This window comes from Zingiber officinale, chromosome 7A (genome assembly GCF_018446385.1).
Source record: "Zingiber officinale cultivar Zhangliang chromosome 7A, Zo_v1.1, whole genome shotgun sequence".
Classification (NCBI taxonomy): Eukaryota; Viridiplantae; Streptophyta; class Magnoliopsida; order Zingiberales; family Zingiberaceae; genus Zingiber; species Zingiber officinale.
Window position 1 is genome coordinate 114,188,704 of NC_055998.1, and position 23,185 is coordinate 114,211,888.

Here is a 23,185-nt window from a genome sequence, read left to right on the forward strand (position 1 = left end):
CAATTCCTTGGCTTGCTTGTCGTGTAGCGCCCGACCTCCTTATTTCATTATCGTTGTGTTGGCTCTTCATACCTTCTAATCTTGACCTGTGGGCACTGACCTGTAGTTATCCTGTGTTTACTGCCTCATACATCCCAACCTGCGTAGGCTTGTCGTGTATGTTTTCCCCGATCTGTTAACCCTGGACTGGGTCCTTGTATTTGCTAATCTTGACCTGTAGGTGTCGACCTATATTTCCTGATTTGTGTTTACCCCTTCACAACTCCAGATCTATATGCCCATCCCTGTCCTGTATGACTTGTTCTGTGATCTCTTGACCTGCTTTACGCTATAAGTCGCGACCTGTTAAGCTTTAATATAGTTCTATCTATCCTGCATCCCGACCCGCATGTCTCCGTTTGTTTCCGCTTATCCTGGGTCTCGACCGGTAGGTGTCCGTCTGCTTCCGTTTATCCTGAGTCCTGGCCTGTATCCGTCAGTCTGCTTCTACTTATCCTAAGTCCCGACCTGTATGCTTTTGTCCATTGACCTGCGACACAAGGCTATAGGCCCTGACCTGTATCCTTGGCTGGTATATCTCGACCTGTACACTTTTGCCCATTGATCTGCGACACAAGGCTAGAGGCCCTGACCTGTATCCTTGCCCAGTGCATCTCGACCTATACGCTTTTGTCCATTGACCTGTGTCACAAGGCTATAAGTCTTGACTTGTATCCTTGGTTGGTACATCCCGACCTGTACGCTTTTGTCCATTAACCTGCGACACAAGGCTATAGGCACTGACCTATATCCTTGGCTGGTACATCCCGACTTGTACGCTTTTGTTCATTGACCTGCGCCACAAGGCTATAAGCCCTGACCTGTATCCTTGATTGGCACATCCCGACCTGTAATCCTGGTCTCTGAGCTATAACTTGACACCCAGGTCCAGTCTTGAGACACCCTTCATGCCTAACCCAACTCATCTTGTAACTGGGCCCCTCGAACTACACATAGACCGACTCCTTGACCTTCGCGTATGCCAGACTTTTGACTCTCATGTAGGTCTGACTTTTAACCGTCACGTAAGTTTGACTTCTGACTGTCACATAAGTTTGACTTTTGATCATTTCATGATCTCGATTTTTGATCATATCATCTTTTCGATTTCATGATCATGCACCGTATCAAAGATGATGTACTTTTTATATTTAGACATAACATCTCAAGGAAAGACGGATCATTTTTTTTTTATATATAAAAAGAGTCTGTTTCCATGGGGGCATATGTACACCCACATGCACACTTACAACACCACCGCATCTTCTTATTTCTGTTTTATTTCCACCTGCCCTCGCCTACCGGAGATTTAATTTGAACATCGGGATGGTTAAGCCGGAGCACCTCCTGACCTCTGTTCTATATCTTTTTTCCATCTCTACTAGTTTTTCCGACGATCAATCTTCCCTCGGCTTTCGTCAACATGGTCAACATCAAACGTACTTCACCGATGGCTCATTCTTCGGGCACGAAGGACTAGGTGTTGATGCTAGATAATAAAAAAAATCAATTCACGAATCTGGTTGCATGGATCAGCTTGTGGTGTTGTCAATGGTAGGGATATTGATCATAGAGCATGCCAAAGAAGCAGAAGCCGTACTGCTTCGAGTTCCAGTCGTCGAGCTCAAAAAGGTCCCGGACATGGCGGCCAGCGTATCGAACGACGGCTGGTAATAGATCGGATGCGGCCTCGCCGGCGGCAGTCTTGGAATTTCCTTCTCCATCAACAGCACGTTGATCGCCTGCTGGATCGTCGGGCGGAGCTTGCAATCGGGATACGCGCACCACAATCCCACCACCATCAAGCACTCCATTTCCTTCCGATCGAAGTCGCCGGCGAGCCTCTCGTCCGCCGCCTCCAAGATCGCTCCTTTCCCGTACAGATCCCACACCCACTCCACCAGCAGCGCGTCATCCATCACCGGCCGCCGCCCGCAGGCGATCTCCAGCGCCACGATCCCGAAGCTATACACATCGGTTTCTTTACTGGCCTTGCCGTAGTGGTAGTACTCGGGGGCCATGTAGGGCAACGTCCCCGCCGGCATCGTCGTATGCGGACCTCGGCCGTCGCCGGCGACCAGCCTGGCGAGCCCGAAGTCGCCGAGCTTGGCGTTGAAGGCGGAGTCGAGCATGACGTTGCTGGGCTTCACGTCGCGGTGCACCACCCCCGGATCGCATTCATGGTGGAGGTAGAAGAGCGCTGACGCCAGCCCTATCGCCGCCTTGTGCCGCGTCGGCCACCGCAGGCATTTCGTCGAACAGTAGAGGTGCGAGTCGAGGCTGCCGTTGGGCATGAACTCGTAGACGAGGAGGAACTCGCCGCCGTCGTGGCACCAGCCGAGGAGCTGCACCAGGTTGCGGTGGCGGAGGCGGCTGATGATGGTGACCTCGGAGATGTACTCCTTCTTCCCCTGTTTGCCATCTTTGGACACCCTCTTGATCGCCACATCCACCCCGTTTAATCTGCCTTTGTACACCGATCCGAATCCACCTTCCCCGAGTTTGCCCTCTACTGCGAAATCCCTAGTCGCCGAGGCGAGTTCTTGGTAAGGGAATCTCTTCGGCCCCCTTTCTCTCTCAAATTGGTCGTCTATGGCGTCGTCGTCGTCATCCTCCGCCACATCGCTAACAGGGGGCTTCCCCTTCAGAATCAGGCACCAAATGAACCCCGCAGCAACCGCCACGAACGCAATCATTCCGGAGGCGACACCGAAGGCGACTGCAACCGCCGGTGTCTTTCTAGCCCCTCTTTCTTCCAAGGTCGAGTTGAATGACCAAGCAAGGAGGGTGTGCGCCTCGGTCAAGTTTCCGGTGGTCGCGGAGAACCCCATCGTCACCTTCTCCGGAAGGACCTTTCGCAGGTCCACGACGAAGGATAGGGCGGCGGAGGTGGCGGACCGGAGGCCGGACTCGGGATCCGGTTCGTAGTTCACCAGGACGCTCAAGTTGCGTGCTTTCGAATCATAACTCACCCACGCCGTCGCCGGCTTGCCGCCCCTGATGTCGACGTTCCACGGCGTGGTCACCGCGGAGGTGATGTTGTCGACGTCGATCCCGAGATGGACGCCCTTCGGGTCCCAGTCGTTGCTGAAGGTGTCGAACTCCACCGCCACCGTGCCGGCGGGGGAGTCGGAGAAGGAGCTGTTGCTGAAGATGCCGAGGAAGCCGCCCCGGGCGTAGTTGAGCTCGGTCTCCCCCGACGACAGGAAGAAGGCGAGGCCGTCGCCGAACTCCGACTTGTTGAACGAGTCGATGACGAAGGAGAAGCTGGTGATGAAGTCGGTGAGATCGCCGGTGCCGGCGTCCCACAGAAGCAGTTCCTCTGCGTACTCCACTCTTCCGGTGGCGTATTGCATGGGATCCCTAGTGAGGTTGATGCTTGCGCCGTTCTTTCTTGCTTCGTACTGCAGTAAGAGCTGTGAATTGGAAGCTGCTCGACTGAAATCGGTGAAGTTGAAGAAGAGGGAGTTCGCCAGAAGGGGCAGTGAGATCGACAAGCAAAGGAGAACACAGAAAGCTCCGATGTCCATCTGCGCCATGGATGGTAGATTGACGGAGGAGGCTAAAAGTGGAAGAACATTGTCAGAAGAGAATCTTATTAAAGGCCAAATTTTAAAATACTATTTTTTAAAAACAATGGTAAAAATATTCTGAAAATAGATATGATCTTTCCTTTTATTCTTTAAAAGGAAATGAATCTTAAATTCCAAGACCGTAATCAGATTAATCATGTTTATCAAATAACTGCCTTCAGTTTCATTAATTTCCATGGCCATGGTCAGATTAATCATGTTTATAAGATACTGCCTTCAGTTTCATTTTCTGAAAAACTTATATATTTTTTTCTTAGTAATTGATTTTTAGATATTCAAAATGATATCTCTTTTTTCTAAAAAAATAAATATAAAGATTATCAACCAAATAATATTTTTCCTTTTTTCATAAAATAAAAATAAAAAATAACCAAATTAAACGCGGCTAACATTTCTATTGTCAACGGTCTAAATCAGTTGAGCATGCCTGATAAAAAAAATATTATATTAAAATGTTATCAGACATAATTTAGGAAGATATTGATCAAATAAGAAAAATAAATGAAGAAAGAAAAAACCAAATTTAATTAGAGGAATGGTATATTGCCAAGAAATTTCTCAAGAGGAGGGAGGGATTTACATTGAAGCTTCCACTGTCCTATTCAAGAAAACCCGTGAGCTTATGCCAAACGCAATATTTTATATGAAGCCTATTGCCATTCGTTTTTTTCGAAAAGAAAAAAATAACTTTAATCTGCCAGTAGAGAGAAAATGCACATGACTTTCCTTTTTGAAAAAGTTTTAAAAGTTGGACAGAGACCAGATTAGCTGGGAAAGCATGCATGTCTAAATCTGTACTTAGCTGTAAAGAATAATATGCAGACTGCAGGCTGACTTAAAAAATTATTATTATTATTTATTTTTATTAGATTTAGTTTCAAGTTTACATGGATCCAAGCGCCTTACACACTTCGATTTCACAGTGATAAATCAGTAAATTGAACAAGTATTTCTCCCGGCTTAAAATCGACTCTTGCTCTAGGCAGATTGGATTAGCGAATCTAGTCCGATCCATGACCTAATCTTTATTATATGTGAACAGTATCCACTTGCAGTGATGCTATTGAATTCGGAGATCAAATCTTCTGATCTATTTTTATAAGTTAAGAGATGATTCATAATTATATTATGGTTAAATCGATTTGATTGTAATTGATTATAATTCTTCTCTGAATTTATTTCCCCCTTTCAAGTTATAATTTCGATCGAAATGAATGGTCGGAAGTCATTCAGAGGCCGTCTCCATTTGGTGCCCGGCCATCCGCCCGCTACCAGCGGCTTTTAGTCGCTCATCCCTATTTAAACTATAACCTGGATGGAAAAGTAAACTCAAGGAGGAATCGTAATCAATTGTGGTCAAATCATGATCACAATTGAATCATAATTATATTGTGGATCATCCCTGGTCCACAAAAAATGGATAAGACTTTGATGGTTTCCTTTTTTTTCAGTTAACAAATTTGTAGATGAACCGAAGAGCATGATTTACAAAATCATTTATGATTCTATACTCCGAAAATACTAAATCTATCAATCAATTGGGACTGAATTTTATAATGGAATCGGAATTGAATCGATGAAATTGATATAATTTTATATCATAATTTCAGAGGTCATAATTTTTTTATTTGGATTGAATTATAAAATGTACAATACATCAAATCTCATTTACAGATCTATATTTATTATCAGGTGTAACTCATAATCATCCATTCTTAAATTAAAAAATATTATTTAAAATTGTTTGAAGACTCTGAATTAATTTTATTATTATATTAAAGTTATTTTTATCTTTTTCATAAATTTTAAGACTATTTAAAATATTTATTTAATTGATATAAGAGAGTTTTGATCCTCATGAATTTTTTATTTCATTCGTTCCCTAAAAGACTACTAGTTTATATTTTATTTCATAATATTATATTGAGTCAACTTTTACGATTATTGTTTGAATCAATAAATCAATATTCGATCATATCTATCCAATCCTCACCTATCCGATCCTATTACTATAATCTTTATCCCAAATCTGAGTAGGATCACAAGTCTACCAACTAGGCTGAGAGCAACCACAGTGCAGCAGCTTTCTCCGAAGCTTTTATCAAATCTTTTTAAATCATTAAACAGTCAGTTTAATAACCAAATGCATCACCCATAATTACCCTTTATCCGTCGGATAAATGATTTCTTTAAAAAATTCCTTCATAAATTTTTGGGACATGGAGCCGTGCGGTGAGTCCAATCATATTAAAAAAATTGACCCTATCTCAATTTATAACTGATCTAGAAATATTCTAGATATAAATTATTATCCATTAACTGAGGTATCATGTTCGAGCTCTCTTATCAACTCTTTATTCGTTAGATACGTGGTACTGAGACTCTTAAAAAATCCCTTCGGGAGTTTTTAGGGTATGGGACCGCGAAGCGATGAACCCAGTCAACTTAAAAAGTTTACTCTACCTTAATTTTACCCCCGAGGCTATAGTACAATGGTAAGACATCCAGATTGTCATCCAGACATCCGTGATTTGAATCTCAGCTATGATGAATTTATATGAATTTTTTTTCCAAATGGGACATATAACTAAAGGATACTAATCTCCTGGATTGTCCGCTGTGAATATTTATTGATTTATCTTGATGATTGATGGAAAATTTTCATGGAACCTGATTATTTTTTTTTTCTTTCAAATTAGTATAGATTTCACAACTCTTTAAAGTAAAAAAAAAACGAGCATATATATCCCTTAATTTAATTCGTACATTGTTCGAAGAAAAATAAATTAAGACAAAGAAAACGGAAGAAAATTATGGAAACTTTTGATTTAAGAATTGCTTTAGTACGAAAAGAGAGAGAACAGTGATGCTCTTTGTGTTTCCAATTAACGTGGGGGAATAAGATTGGATAGTGCCGTCTCCCCGTTAAGCATGCTTATTGCCTGGTCCATGGATGGCCGCAGATTGAAGTCCGGATGGGAACACCAGAGGCCTACAACCATCAGTCGCTCCATTTGTTCTTGGTCGAATTCACCGTTTAGCTTCTCGTCGACTTCTTCAAGTATGACTCCCGTCGCGAGAATCTCCCACACCCACTCCACTAGTTTCACCTTGTTTGGGTGCTCAAGCACCTCTATTGGTCTTCTCCCACACGCGATCTGCAACGCTACGACTCCGAAGCTGTAGACATCCGACTGTCTCCTGGCTTTGCCAGTGCTAAGGCATTCAGGGGCCATGTACCCCATCGTTCTGGCAAACGCCATGGTCTGCAGGCTCTGGTCGTGTTCGATGAACCCAGCAAGCTTGAAGTCGTCCCATTTGACAGTTGATCCCGTCCGAAAATTAAGGGATTGGAACCTAAAGATATGCCACAAGCTTTTGACTTTTGAGCGGAGCAAAGGGAGACGATGGAAAATGATACCCACGGACCTGCGCAGATCACAAACAGCTCACACGAAAGTGTTAAAGCTAGAATCAGGGAAGAAGTCCTTGACACAGGTGTTGGTGTAATTTTGCATTAATAGTCTAACTCAAGTTTTGATAAATGACAAGTAAGTTAAGTTAGGTTCTGTTGTGATCTAATCACATGATTAAGTATGCAATACGAAGTCTAGATAGGTCGACGAGCCGATCGGATAGCTGGTACGAAGTTCAGATAAGTCGACGGGCTGACCGGATATCTGACAAGAAATTCAGCTAAGTCGACGGGTCGACCAGATAGTTGATACGAAGACAAAATAGGTCGACGGACTAACCGGATATCTGACAAGAAGTTTAGCTAAGTCAACGGGCTAACCAGATAGCTGGCATGAAGTCCAGGCAAGTCGACGAGCTGACTGGATATCTAGCAAATTGGTAAGTTAAGATAAGTCACTGAAGGAGAGTGACCAAGTGAGAACGCGTCCCAGTTGAGAGGACAGTAGAGTTTAAGTCCATTTTGGGATCCCTAAACTGAGACTCTGACTAGTTCCTAGTCTTGGAAGGACAAGAACTAATTACTATTCTTTATTGTTAAATTATTATTTATCATAATACTTGTTTTGTAGATTATTTGGACTAACGTTATTTTGCAGAACAAAAGGAGAAAAGTTGCCTTCGGATGAATAGTATCCGAAGACGCCTTCAAGCAGTGAAGACACCTTCGTACTGTTCATAAAAGGCGTCTTCCACAAGATAAATTTTGGCCGAAGTCGTGGATAAGTGTCGGGCTGTTCGGGATTAAATTTGTCTCATTGGAGGTGCCTTCCATGGCTATTGAATGCGCCTTCCATGCTTTTATAAGGCTGTCTCGAGAAGGCATTGAAGCATAACTGATATACAAGCTACTGCATGTTCATTTAAGCTTCCGACTGCTCCAGGCTTCTGCTACGACTCTGCTGCAAAGCTATTGTGCCCGACGACTGTTCCGAGGACTTCCGATAGTGGCTGATAGACCGACATTGACACACGAACGCTTCCACATACAAACTCTAAGTGTCAGTAACAAACTTTACTGTTGTACTTACATTCTGCAAATAGAAAGTGTAGTCTGTTACAGTTATCTGAATTATTCTCTATATTCGATTCCCTCTTCTGGGGGTATCAGAAGAAGTCTTTAGTGAATTATCCATTGATAGGTTTGTGAGATCTGGGTCTTGGAATAGGAGTCGCCGATGGCTCCGAACCAAATAAACTGTTTATGTTTTCTGGGGTTGGCTTTTCGTTTTAATTTTTCACTGCGTACTTTACTTTGTTTTTAAAACTGAAAAGAAAAGTTTTGAAAATCACTTGATTCATCCCCCCCCTCACGTGCGATCGATCCAACAAGTGGTATCAGAGCAGGGTTTGCTCTGAATTGGTGCAACCACCAATCAAGCCGGGGGAATCGTTTTTAGATTTCTTTATTTTTTTTGTATTCTATTTGAATTGGTAAAACTTTACCGATTCAGATAATTTTTCCGTTCGGTTTTAATTTGAGATTGGTGCAACACCTCTCAAATTTTTCTATATTTTTATATTTATATCTTAAACTTTGCTAATCTAAGACCAAGTCTTGATACCTTCTTGAGTTTATCTTTTCAGCACTCAAATGGCCCAACTTGAAGGGTATAACACTGTTCATCCTCCCCTATTCAACGGTGACGACTTCTCGTACTAGAAGAAGTAGATGGAGGCATACCTGAAGACCAACTTCGACCAGTGGTTCAACATCACCAGAGGCTACAAAGCTCCCATCGACAACGCCGGAATTCCAATGGACCCAGAACATTTGAATCTAGAAATGAAGAAAAAAGCTTAGATCAACTTCAAGGCTCTCAACACACTCCAGTGCGGGCTAACAAAGGAAGAACTGAACCACGTCGGCCCACATGAAAATGCAAAGGAGCTGTGGGATAAACTTATCGAATTGCACGAGGGAACCAACGATGCGAAGGTAACAAAAAGGGATCTTCATTTAAATAAATTATTTAACATAAAATTGTAGGAAGGAGAATCCGCAAGTCAACTACACGCGAGGATAAAAGACATCCTTAACGGACTTCACACTATCGGTCACTAGATGGAGAATCACGACTTAATAAGGTATGCTCTAAATGTGTTTCCTCAAAATGCACTATGGACATCCATTGTGGATGCCTATAAGATTTTGAGGAACTTGTCCAAATTAAAATTAGATAAGTTATTTTGTAAATTAGAGTTGCACGAACAGACTAATGCCAAAACTGAGAAGAGTATTGCTCTTATTGCAGGGACATCAAAAGAACAGTCCAGAACCAAACCTGAACCTGAAATTAGGGTGTCATTGAGCCGAGCCGAGCCGAATTTTTGGATGTTTGAGTTTGACTCGTTTATAATCGAGCTGAGCTCGAGCTTTATTTAACAAATATATTCATGGCTCACGAGCTTATTCGAGCTTTTATCGAGCCTAAACGAGCTTAATAAATATAAATGATAAATTTAAATATTCATTAAAAACTAAATTATATATTTTAAAAAAATTATAATATTCTTGTTAAATTTATAATTTTATTCTAATAAATAAATTTAATATATTTGTCTATGTTTTCCATAAGTAGAGTGTAAAATTTATAAATTTAATATCAAAACTATTACTATTTTTATTTAAAAGTTGATTTATGAGCTTAACGAACGTGTTCATAAGCTAACGAGCTGAATATTGTGAAACTTAAGCTTGGTTTGTTTATCTTAACTAGCCTCATTAAACGAGCTCAAACGAGCTTTTATCGAATCGAGTTTCGAATAGTTCATGAGCGGCTTGACTCATTTACATCTCTACCTGAAATTGAGTCTGACCAAGACTCAGAGGTAAAGAATACCTGGTGAACCTGGTAAGAAAGATGTTCATCAGGAGAAAGAAGAATTTCAACAAAAAGGACCTGCAAAAGATCAACTCCTCCTCAAATTCCAACAGTAAGAATGTGACCTGCTTTGGATTTAACAAGAAGGGGCACTACAAGACCGACTGCCTGAATCTGAAGAAAAAGAAGGCCCTCAAAGCAACGTGGGACGAATTATCCGGAGATGAATTAGATGGTGGAGAACCGAAGCACACTAACTACCTCACACTGATGGCTTACGAATCAGTATCAGAAGACGGGTTTGAACCAGAATCAAGCCACGTGTCAGCACTCGTTTCCGAAGGTGAGGTATACTTTACTTTAAGTAAAACATTTTTCAAAATTATTGTATGTTTAAATAAGAAATTAACTAACTCTAAAAATTGCATAAATGAGCTAACAGAAGAAAATAACAAACTTAATGAACAATTAAAATCAAGTTCAACAACTGAACCAATTCAAGCTGAAGTTCCAACTCAAGTTGCAAAACTTGAGGAGGATAATCTCAGACTGAAAAATGAAATAATTGAACTAAAAGAATTACTACAAAAATTCACAACTAGATCCAAGTATCTCGACATGATACTTGGGTCACAAAGAGCTATGTACAATAAGTCCGGACTCGGATACAAGTCCAGCTCAACCAACAAATTCTTTATATCATTAGTTAAACAAAATAAGATTCAAACTAAAGCTTGGGTTCCAAAAGCGTACCTAACCACGCAAGTAGGAATCAACCAATATTATGTACCTAAAAATGAGATCCACTACATAAAATCAAATCCAACTAAAACATTAAATTCAAACCAAAATAAATCTATAAAACTAAATTCTAACATTAAAAACAAAATAAAATTAAACAAATTTAATTACCATCAAGTTCACTATAATAACAAAAGTAATCGACATAAATCCAAAACTTGAAAATCAAGCTCAATAATTCAGGGAGAGTCTCCAAATTAGTTGACACCTCCAAAATAACAAATTACCGGGCAGGGTAATTAGGACTAGCTAAAATAGATACAACAATTTAACTTAACAAAAGTACTGGTGAAGTTTTGGATGATAGTAGGTTAGGAAAACTCTATCTATGCATGTCTAGGAAGATATGACTTCGACCTGATATATTTGGCTTAGTGGAACTAACTTAAGTTACCCGTTACAGATCTTAACTAGTTAAACCAAGATTTTCTACTAAGTTCAGTGGATAGGACTATTTGGAAAACCTTGACAGCATGGTTACTCTAATGATGTCCAGGTGACTCACTATAGCCCAGAAGTTTATCCAAAGAATGTCTATTTCTTGAATCCAAAGCTAAACCTGAATCTAATACAAAGTTAAACTAAAGTCTGAAATTAAACTTAACTCATCTTACAAAATTATAGGATTCCCTGATTGAAAGCGTAGATCGGGTGAGATGACTAAGGAATTTAAAATTAAAATTCAACTTAAAATTTAAATTTAAAATTTAAAATTAAACTTAAAATTAAAATTAAAATTTAAAATTAAACATTAAACATTAAACATAAAACTTAAAACTTAAAATTAAAAATTAAAAATTAAAAATTAATATTAAAATTAAACTTAAAATTTAAAATTTAAAATTAAATATTAAACTTAAAATTAAAAATTAAAATTAAAATTAAAATTAAAATTTAAAATTAAAACTAAGGATTTAAAATTAAAATTTAAAACTTAAATTAAAATTTAAAACTTAAAAGAATTTCAAATCAAGGTTAATCTAAATTGGTCTTAACTCCTACCTGCGGTAGGAAACCACGTGGATATTGGATAGTGGTTATTCCAAACACATGTCTGGGTCACACCAAATTCAATTAATTAACATACAAAAGCTTAGGAACAGTTGCCTTTGGAAACAATGACAAACTCAAGGTAATTGGGATAGGTAATATTGAATTTAAAACTGATTTTATTATTAAGAAACTGTTACTTGTTGAAAATCTCAAATACAATCTTCTTAGCATCAGTTAATTGTGTGATTCTGGATAAAGGTTAGGTTCTTATCTTCTGAATGCTTAATTATACACATAGATAATCCCACCATAAAACTATAAGGGTTTAGAAAAGACAATATCTATGTAATCAACCTAACTGGTTCCTCACTTAAGTGTCACTTGATACAAAAAGAAGAAACCTGGCTATGACATAGAAGAATGTCACACACAAACTTTAGAAATCTAAGTAAATTAAATGGATTAGTTAGAGACTTACCAAAATTATCCAACTTAGTCTCAACAATTTGTAATTCCTGTCAACAAGTAAAACAAACAAAGTCAACTCATAAATCAACTAATCAACTTTAAACAAATTCTATACTAGAACTATTGCACTTGGACCTATTTGCCTCCCATGGAATCAAATCAATAAATGGGAGTCTTTACTGCCTAGTAATAATAAATGATTACTCTAGATTTACCTGAGTAAAAATTCTTAAAAAGTAATGATGAAACATTTGAAGTATTCAGTAAATTTTTAAAACAAATTAAAAATGAAAAAGATAGAAAAATTAAAAGAATCAGAAGTGATAACGGAAGTGAATTTAAATATCACAACTTTAATCAATTCTACCTTGAAAATGAATATCATCACGAATTTTCTTGCCCTAGGACACCCCAACAAAATGGAATAGTAGAAAGAAAGAATAAAACTCTACTTGAAGCCTCTAGGACAATGTTAAATGAATATAAATTATCAAAATATTTTTGGGCAGAAGCTATTAGCACAACATGCTATGTACAAAATAAAATAAATAAAACTTATAATAAAACCTCATTTGAACTCTATTATAATAAACAACCTAATATTAAATACTTTAAAGTATTTGGATGCCCAGCCTACATACTAAACATAAGAGAACACTTAGAAAAATTTACCTCAAAAGTAGAAAATAGAATCTTTGTAGGCTACTTATTAAACAATAGAGGTTATAGAGTATATAACAAAGTCACACTAAGAATTGAAGAAACCTCAAATGTAAAATTTGAAGAGACCAACCAAAACTTAGAACAAACCCAGATTCAAACAATTGATTTTGTTCAAGGTAGCAATAGTCAAGGGCCGGCCGGGGGGGGGGGGGGGGGAGTGAAAACCTAAGTCACGAAGAAGAAGATTAACCTCAAGTAAATGAACCCACTAGAACTGTAAGAGTTAACCCAAACCATCCAATAGACCAAATAATTGATGACCCAGACATAAGAGTTTAGACTAGATCATCCTTTAGAAATTTAAGTTAAATATCTTTAATCTCAAAAATTGAACCCAAAATGATAGAAGAATCCTTACTTGACCTAGACTGGATTATAGTCATGCAGGAAGAACTAGCCCAATTTGAAAGAAACAAAGTCTGGGACTTAGTACCACCACCTAACAATAAAAAGGTAATATAAACAAAATTGGTATTTAGAAGTAAACTAAGTGAAAGTGGAGAAATTATTAGAAACAAGGCTAGACTAGTGACTAAGGGGTTTAGTCAAGTAGAAGGACTTGACTATAATAAAACATATGCCCCACTATCTAGACTTGAGTCTATCAGAATGCTACTTAGCTATGCAACCCATAAAGGATTTAAGCTTTATCAAATGAATGTTAAATCCACCTTTTTAAATGGGCTAATAAAAGAAAAAGTTTATGTAGGTCAGCCACCTGGGTTTGAGAGTCTAGACCATCCTGACCATGTCTTTAAACTTAAGAAAGCATTGTATGGTCTTAAATAAGCACCTAGGGCCTGGTATGAAAGGTTGACCTCTTATCTAATGTCCAAAGGATTCAACTAAGGACAAATTGATCCAACTTTGTTTGTAAAATCAATCAACCAAGATATCTTTATAGCCCAAGTATATGTAGGCAACATAATCTTTGGTTCAACTAATTCAGAATTTTTACAAGAATTTATAACCTTAATGGAACAAGAATTTGAAATGATCTTAGTAGGTACTCTAACTTACTTTTTAGGTTTACAAATTAAACAAATGAATGAAGGAAATTATGTTTATCAACAAAAATATATTAAGGAATTACTTAAAAAATTAGAATGGAAAACACCAAAGAAATAAAAACACAAATGACAACTAACACAATCTTAAATAATGACCCAAATGGAAAATCAGTTGACCTAAAATACTATAGAAGTACCATAGGTAGCCTTCTATACTTGACTGCAAGTCGATCTGACATTTTATTTGCAGTTAGTATGTGTGCTAGATACCAAACCTCTGCTAAAGAATCCCACTTAACTAACAAAAAAAGAATTTTCAAATATCTAAAAGGAACTTCAAATGTAGGAATTTGGTATCCTAGAACACCTAATTTTGAACTCATAGGTTACTCAGACTCAGACTATGCTAGCAATAAACTAGACCATAAAAGTACAAGTGGTGGATGTTGTTGGAACCCCAAGGTTGTTTTAATGTGATCAAACAAGTTAAGTTAGGTAATGTTGGTTTTTGATCCCTGTGTCTAAGTGTGCAGGAGCTTAGGAGCACAGGAAGTCAAGCGGAAGACGCGGCTAGCGAGAAGGACGACACGGGAGAGAGCCGACGAGCTCGGTGTGTCTGAGGCATGAGGCACCGTGGAAGAGTACACCGTTGGACAAGAAGAAGGTGCGCGACGTTCGAGAGATGAGAAGCCGGAGCGAAAGCCTGCTCAAGGAGAAGGCCGAAATTGGGTTCAGGTGAGCTTTATTTCGGTTGGCCGAAATTACCCAAGCGAGCGGAGCTGGAGCGAAAGACCCGGACTGAGGTGAGCAACACCAGAGCAGAGGGTCCGGATCGAAAAAAGTCAACCATGTTGACTTTAAGGCTCTGGGTGCTCGGACCCAATTCGGGCGCTCGGAACCTGATTCTATCTAGATTGCGTTTGACCGTGATCTATTGTGGAGGGGATAAAGTTGTATCCTCCTCCAGACACCTGGAACTTCCAGGCACCCCGACCAAGGCTATAAATATAGCCTTGGTCCAAGAAGCTAAAATGAACAAACAATTTCATTTACAACACTTGTGTGTTTTCCAATTTTGTTTAGCTTCTTCATTTTTGTGCTTTCACTGCTGTAAAGAGGTTTCTCCGCTTGAAGGAGTATTTAGTGTACTTTATTTCCTTGGATTAACAACCTCCCCGGTTGTAACCAAGTAAATCCCTTGAGCCTCTGCTTTCTGTTTATTCTAATTTTATTTATGCAAGTGTTCATTTAAGTCTGAGAAGGGTATTTTCTATTTTATTTTTTGTATGACTATTCAACCCCCTTCTAGCCGACCCAATGGTCCAAACAAGTGGTTTTAGAGCCAAGATGCTTCAGGGGGACTAATCATCGATCGAAGCAAAAACGATGGCCGGAGCTAGCATCTACCCACCAGTATTTGAGGGCGAGTTCGCTTTTTGGAGATGTCGAATGGAGGGTTATTTTAAAACTGATTATAATATTCTACTAACAATTAAATATGGTTTTAATATGCCCAAAAGTAAAGAGAGAAAAGAACTTGAGAAACATCAATGGACTGAAAAGCAATGCAATGACTTCATGGCTAATGGTAAGGCTGAATTTCATCTTTTAAGCGTACTACCGGTTGAAGATCTCGATAAAATTGGCGACTACCAAAATGCAAAATAACTTTGGGAAAAGTTCTTGAAGCTTCATAAAGAACCAAAAGTAGCCGAATCCAATTCCTCGATGGACACCAAGTCATTAGAAGAATTTGAAATCGAGGAAATCGCCGGAACAACTCTAATAGCCGAGTACCTACCAGAAGATGAAGAAGAAGAAAGCTCATCCGAAATGAGCATAGAGAGCATCGATGAAGGGGGAGCTACATCAGAAGAAAGTAGCAGTTCAGAGGGAGCTACGGATAATGAGATCGACAAGGTAATTCAGGTATGATCTCTCCCACCTAATAGGTTATTTAAATTTTTTAAATTACTAACTAAAGACTATTGCAAATTAGAAAAAGAAATTAAAGAGCTAAAGTTAATTCTAGCAAAATCTTATCTATTAGAATATTTTGATAAATTAAAGCTAGAAAATGAACAATTGAAAATAGAAGTAGAACATTTGAAAAATCATATGATCCTGTCTGAGAAACTTGACAAAATGGAAAGCTTGGGAGAAAACCTACTGCTGATGAAGAGTAATACTTGACTGACTGGATACTGATCCGAGAAACCCAAAGCGGATCAGGGAGAATAAAGTCACAGAATGCCCTCCTCGTGCGAAGCTTCAATGACGAGAGAGAAATCTAACTGAAGAAAATCGAGATCTGGAGCTTCGAAGGCTTCCTACGCACAAGAGACCAACCAACACTATCCCCAGTGACCTAAGACCGGGGTGGGAATCCCTGGCTAGGCCCTCCGATGCTCAAGTCAGTGATCTCTCCTTGTGTGTACGAAGGAAGAAGAAGAAGATGACCAGTAGTTGAGAATTAGGGTTTGTGAATGTGAACCTCAAAGTGAACTTACCTGGCCAACGGAGAGGATTCCCCTTTTTATACCACTTCATATAACCTCCGTATGCATGAAGTAGACCCCGGTTTGTTAGAATTTGTTATGAGATGACGTAAGCTGGTACTTATGATAAATGACTTTTAAGGAATCTTTTTTGTACCCCAGATGTACCTTCTTTGTCGTCTAGTACCTGCAGAAAAGTCTAGAAGCATACTTCCTGCCAAATAGGTAAACCTGTTTACTTATTCAGTCACATACAGATATCTTTATTAAATTAATTATAAGTCTACTTGTTCATCGTGTCTTTATTATGTTATAGACAACTTGGTATTATACTATGCTTTGTATTGATCGAATATTAAACCTAGCCCCTGTCCAATCGGTTTATTATTATCATTCAACCAGTCATTCGGTAATATATTACTAATTCTATAAAGCTTTAGATCTTTTTATTCCGGGTGATCATGTATACTTGATTAACCTTAGATATGCCAGTTTAAACAATCCTGACTTTTTATCTTAAACGTGTAAACTCGGCCGATATTGACTTACCCTTCCTAAGATGTATCTCGACCGATATTGGCCTACTCTTCTCGAGGTATTTCTCGATCGGTATTAGCTAACTTTCCTTAAGGTATATATCGGTCGATATTAACCTGCCTTCCCCTAAGGTACATCCCGACCGATATTGGCCTACTCTTCTCGAGGTATTTCTCAATCGGTATTAACTAACTTTCCTTAAGGTATATATCGGTCGATATTAACCTGCCTTCCCCTAAGGTATATCCAGACCGATTATAGCCTACTCTTCTCGAGGTATTTCTCGATCGGTATTAACTAACTTTCCTTAAGGTATATATCGGTCGATATTAACCTGCCTTTCCCTAAGGTATATCCCAACCGATATTGGCCAACTTCTCTTGAGGTATGTATCGATCGATGTTGGTCTACCTCCTGTGAGGTATATATTGGCCGATATTGGCGCACTTTCCTTAAGGTATGTCTTGATCAATATTGGTCCTCCTTCATCAAGGTATATCTCAGTCGATGTTGACCTGTCTTCTTAATTCTGCTATCTCCTTTCCCTTTTTCACCAGGGACCCACTAAACCTAACCCATATCACTAGGCTTCCCTTTAAGTCTAGTCGAAAGAGGTGTAGCCGACTGACTAGACACCAGTCTATTTTTGTTTCTTTGCCTATCTTTACCCGTGACTCTGCCATAGGTACTGTAATGGTCTCGTGATTCTCTGCTATAGTTATCCCATGAACTCAAGTACAGTGAGCCCATGAGTCTTTTGATCCTTTAAATAGAGCTGTTACCCTCTCTTCATTCTCCATTCACCCCATTTCTTTGTCTTCCTTGTTCACTTCTTCTTACCGAGAGTATGGCCCCAGATCCCTCTCTCTGGGGACAGTTCTTGTTGGATAGGGCAAGATCTATATATGAGTTTTCCCAAGATTTGGCTTTAGTTAACCTCTTGATCCGAGAAACTATCCCGAGAGACGAAGTTTCTCGAGATCTAGATCTCCATCCAAACGTACGACTGCTTTGCAAACCCGACGGGTTTCAGAGGGGTTCTCACTACTTATGGAGGGCCAACCGAATAGCCCATGGATGTCGCGACGAGGGCATAGCCCAGGTTACCGGTGGACCCTCCAGAAGCAGAGCTCAAAGGCTCTAGTAGGAAATGGGCTCTTCAGTCCTTTGCACCAGGGCATTAATAAACCTGCCCCTCCTTGTTCATGAGGCCACTCTGCTTCATAGTTTCCTTCATCCTGGGCAAAATAGTCCTACTTCTGCCGCTCGAGCAAGCTTCCTTCATGCCAGGTAAAATATTTCCACTTCTGCACCTTGACAAGCTCGGCTCCGGTGGGATTGAAATCTTCTAAGTATTCTGAGAGCTTATGTTTGTAATTTTTGTTAACCTTTCGAGGTTTAATGTTTTGAGAGGAAAATGTAATGTTATGTATTTGATCAAATTTTAAGTGTAAAATCGAACGATCTTTTGTATTGGATTGAATGACTTTCTTGAATCCTTCTAGTTCACAAGTATAAACGTAATACCTAATATTGACTTATATGTCATAAATATTGTCATTCTGACCGATATTAGCTTGTTTATTGCCAACAAGGTTATCCCGACCGATGTTATACCATCTATTATAGATAAAGTTATCCCGACTGATATTAGCTTGTTTATTATAAATAAGGTTATCCCGACCGATGTTATGTTATCTATTATGGATAAAGTTATCCTGGTCGATATTAGCTTGTTTATTGTAAACAAGGTTATCTGTACCTCATAATGATATCAATTCAAACTGTGCTTTGTGCTTGTCTAGACTTTATCTTCTATCCTCGGTTCGGGTTCTGTCAAACCCGTTCCATCTTCCTTTATTACACCTAGTAAACTGCACCTTTTCTCAAAATTCCTGGATTATGATTGGCTTTTCAACAATAAGAGAATGTTGGAGGCGCATGTTGAGGTGTTACCAACCCCAGCATGATTCAATTTATCGCGTCCAACATAAATGCCTATTTATGATTATGTAACACATGTCTTCTCTCTCTGCTACGTCACATGGGCGTTTGCTCCTTTTTCTATAATCCCCGACGTCTATTGAAATAAAAGTGTTTTGATCTAACGACGGTTGTGTGTCTTCTAAACCCTAAACCCTTCATCTTCTTGTCGACTTTGTCCCTTTATTTCTTACCTTAGCATTCTTCTCTTGTTGCAGTCTTTGATCAAACCTCGCGCTTCCTGCTTTCCGGCGATCTCCTTTCTTGCCTCTAGTAAGTAACTTGTTGTTCTGCTAACCTTTACTTTTGTCTATGGCTGAAGAAACGATTGCTCCTTGGTATATCCAAATTTCATCTTCTTTTGACAAAAATGCTAGGCTTGCTATTTGCCATCAATATGAAATCCCTAGGGAATATGACATCTTAATCCCTAAACCAGATGATCATCCTCACCGTCCCCCTGCTAACCGCGTGATTTTTTTTCAGGGATCAGCTAATAGGGGACTTGAGATTTCCCATTCCTTCTTTTCTAATTGATGTGAGCCAGTATTTTGATATCCCTTTGCAACAATTTGCACCTAATGCCTTTCGTTATTTGTGTGGCACCTACATGCTATTTCGTCTGTTAGATATTCCTACTACTCCCCAAAATTTTTTATGTTTTCCTATCCAAAATTCTCAGAACCTGGCATTTTTCTTTTCCAATCCTGGACTAAGATGGTCCTTTTTGAGGATATGCCTTCGTCTCTCAAGGCTTGGAAATCTCATTTCTTTTTTGTGAAGTTTCCGGGACCCATCCCTTGGTCCCATGCTTGGAGATCCTCCTTGCCTCCCTTGCCCGATGTCAAGGAGTTTCACCTTCATCCTTCTTTTCCTGCTTATTGTGAAAAATTGCTATGTCGCCGGCTTTCTATCCTTAAGTGGCTACGGGTCGATCTTCTGTATTTATTTGGTCTAAGCCCTATCAAGCCCGATACACAAGGCTCTTTAGGTAAAATTCTGCTTCTTCCTTCTTGATTTTTACTAAGTAAAACATTTTCTTCCCTCTATGTAGTGGACAATTTTTATTCTACTTTAATCAATGAGGAACTGCGTCTAGAAGAGGATGCACTTCATGCAAAAGAGCGCTGCCATTACTTCGCCACCCCCAATCGAAAATCCGCCTCCCTTAGTTGAAGTACCCAGCTCTCAGGTGGTTCCTGAGGTTCCCGAAGGCTTTGATTTCCTGCAGAAACTCCTGCTGTCTCTCTACTGACCATTTCTTCATCAGTGGTTGTTGCTCCTTCAGTAACCACTCCCCTTCCTATCATTGAGCTTACATCTCCTGTGAGCTCTGGTAAATCAATAGCTGAAGTTGTTCTCGAAAAACGCCCGAGGCGAAAACTTACTAGGGCTCCTCCTCCCAAAAGGAGACTCATCCTTTCTACTAAAGAATTTCTCTCAGAAGACTTTGCTTCTGCTGATCTTCCTTCTGCTGAGCCCACTTTGGCTGACCTTTATCCTTCTCTTGTTTTCTCCTCTTCGCCTTCCTCTAGTACCACTACTTCTGGTGGCACTTCTTTCACTTTTCCTCTGTCTATTCCAGAATCTGGATCTTTACCCTCCTCACCTTCTTCTTATCTGGGTTTTGCTCCCCCTTCTATTCCAACTTCTTCTTTTTCTGCGGGCTCCTCTACCATTCCCGTCCTCCCTATCTTGCTGGGAAATTCTTTTGCTAATGCCTAGGAGGAAATTCATCCTCTTTTTGGGGAGCTTACCACTCCTGAGACAATCGATCGATTCTCTTACAAGGAAACTCGGGTATGTTCATCAATGTTTATTTACTATTTATCCTTGACTATTTGCTGACTCTTCATTATATTTCCAACGATGGTTAGAAAACATGGGTCTATCTCGGCTAATGCATAACTTGTATAATGAGATTAAGAAATTGAAGCAGCAAGTTGCTGAGATGTCTCTTGCTAGAGTTTCAGAAGAATCCAAGAGACAATATGAATCTCAAATTGAGAGTCTCCAATCGCAACTCAAATCAGCTATGGATCTCGACAAGGAACTAACTTCCAAATTAGAGAATCAGACGGCTGAACTCAATAAGTTAAAATCTGATTATAAATCTGCATTGGCTGATAAACTCAAGGCTTTGCATTTGAAAGATGATAAAATAGCTTCTTTGAATACCTCTTTGGACATAGCCAAAGCACAAGCCTCCATCAAAGACGTTGAGCTGAAAACTTCTCAAACGGTTTTAGTAGTCTACAAGGCTGGTGAAGACACCCGCTTCAAGGAGCAAGCTACCGTCTTGATCCACTCTCCTGAGTTCAATAGGCCCATCGTAAAGTCAATTTTGGCAGCCTACAATGCCGGAGCTGAAGGAGCAGTGAAGCAACTGCAAGAAGAAGACTTTTTATCTCGTGATCCCCCTCCCAATTTCTTGAACCGACGTAAACTTCTTGATAACAGGCCCGCTAATCTATTTCCTCAGCTAACTATAGGATAATTTCTTCATTCGAATCTAGATTATTGTAAAGTTACCTGGAATTCATGATGACAGTCTGGTTTGTTCATGTAACTATCTTTATTACTAAATATGTTCCTTCTCATGATGATTACTTGTTTTATCTAAGTATATTGGATGTCATTAGGTTTGCCACTATGAAACCTCGCTCAATATACTATAATATCCTCCATCTCAGCCGATCCATTATGACCGACCGGTTCATACTTGTGTTTACAAATATCGTCCAGTACTTTGTAGTTAACTAAGTCCTGTCCGATTTAGTGCGGCCCGTCGTAATATTATTAATATTGTTCGGTCTATTATAACCGGTCGATTTATATTTGTGTCTATAAATATCATTTGGTGCATTATACTTAACTAAATTTCATCTAATTTATTATGGCGAATGCCACCTCGCTTGCTATTATAAAACCTCACTCAATATATCATTCATCTCGGTCGATCTATCGTAGCCGACCGATTCATACTTATACTTACAAATCCTGTCCGGTACTTTCTAACTGAGCTCCTTTCGATATAACATGATACTTTATAATATGCCATTTTCGATATCAACTGGTTTATTATACCTGGTCGATATACCCTTGGGCGAGAATATATCGACTGATGCCTTACACTTAACTAAATCTCGTCCGGTCCAGTGTGACTATCCGGGTTTATTGTTTTATCCAAATAGATAATCTGAAATTATTTTATCAACCTAGTACCCGACCGATTTTTTCCATACTTCTTTGATTCTTTAAGAATCAAGCATATATCGAGAAAAATCTAGTCACGTTTCCCGAGAGAGATTACTAAACTTAATACTTTTTTCTTGGGATTCATCCTTCTTTTTGAATTCAATTCTATCCTTTGATGACATTACCTCTTTATGACGGTTACGATTCCAGGTACTCTTCCTTATTGGATTCATACTCCTTCTCTCTATACCCACTTTTATACTTAAGTTTTACTCAAACTGCCATTGATATTACTATTTTATATACCCCTATGCTTTTGGGTTTTTCCTTTTTTTAGTTCTTCTTCCTCTCCTGTTTAAGGGTTCTTAGGTATAAGGCCCTTAGGAAGAGAGAAGGAGGCTTAAGATGCCATCTTCTTCTTTTTGAATATCCCTACCTTCTCCTTTGTTTGCTTTCCTTCTGTCATTCCGCCATGGCCACTTCTCCCCTGCATGGTTTCTTTCATGCGCTTCTGACCTTATAGAACTACAGGAGGTGGATTTACAAGTGAGCTATGGTTTTCCTTCCTATATAGTTCGCCCTACCCCACAGGATAGCACACATCTTCCTCCTCTGGGGTGCATATCTATCTTTCGAGATCAAGTTTTACAAGGCTTTCGATTCCCTCTTCATCCTTTTTTCTCTGATGTTAGTATCTACTTTAAGATTCCACTTAATCAATTTATCCCTCAGTCTTTTTCTATCCTCATGGGTTTCGTTGGAGTGTTTAAATTGCTAGATTTTCCTCTATCCCCTCATCTTTTTCATCACTTCTTCATTCCGCGCTAAGTAGATATCGGTGTCTTCATATTTCAGTTTCGCCCTAAGGCTATTTTGTTCAACTGAATTCCTCTTTAAGGGGAATGGTGTCACAAATTTTTCTTTATGCACCTCCCTTCTTCTCCTCCTTTTCCTGTTCAATGGATATATGATCTCCCTCCCATTCCTAGTGCCGACAATCTCCTCAACGATCCCTCTGTCTCTTTCGCTTTATCCAAACTAAA

General features: G+C 39.3%; 2 protein-coding genes across 2 annotated transcripts; both read right to left on the reverse strand.

Moving 5' to 3' along the window:
• Positions 1–1,204: 1,204 nt before the first annotated feature.
• Positions 1,205–3,624, reverse strand: LOC122002093 (L-type lectin-domain containing receptor kinase IX.1-like). The gene has a single exon (XM_042557151.1). The coding sequence runs from the start codon at positions 3,576–3,578 to the stop codon at positions 1,572–1,574; it is 2,007 nt and encodes a 668-aa protein (XP_042413085.1). The 5' UTR covers positions 3,579–3,624; the 3' UTR covers positions 1,205–1,571.
• Positions 3,625–6,517: 2,893 nt separating this feature from the next.
• Positions 6,518–20,362, reverse strand: LOC121999625 (probable L-type lectin-domain containing receptor kinase I.2). Its single transcript, XM_042554281.1, has 4 exons — positions 20,126–20,362; positions 8,791–8,886; positions 8,672–8,739; positions 6,518–7,061 (listed from the first exon to the last, which is right to left on the reverse strand). The coding sequence occupies exons 1-4, from the start codon at positions 20,360–20,362 to the stop codon at positions 6,518–6,520; spliced, it is 945 nt and encodes a 314-aa protein (XP_042410215.1).
• Between the last annotated feature and the right edge of the window lie 2,823 nt (positions 20,363–23,185).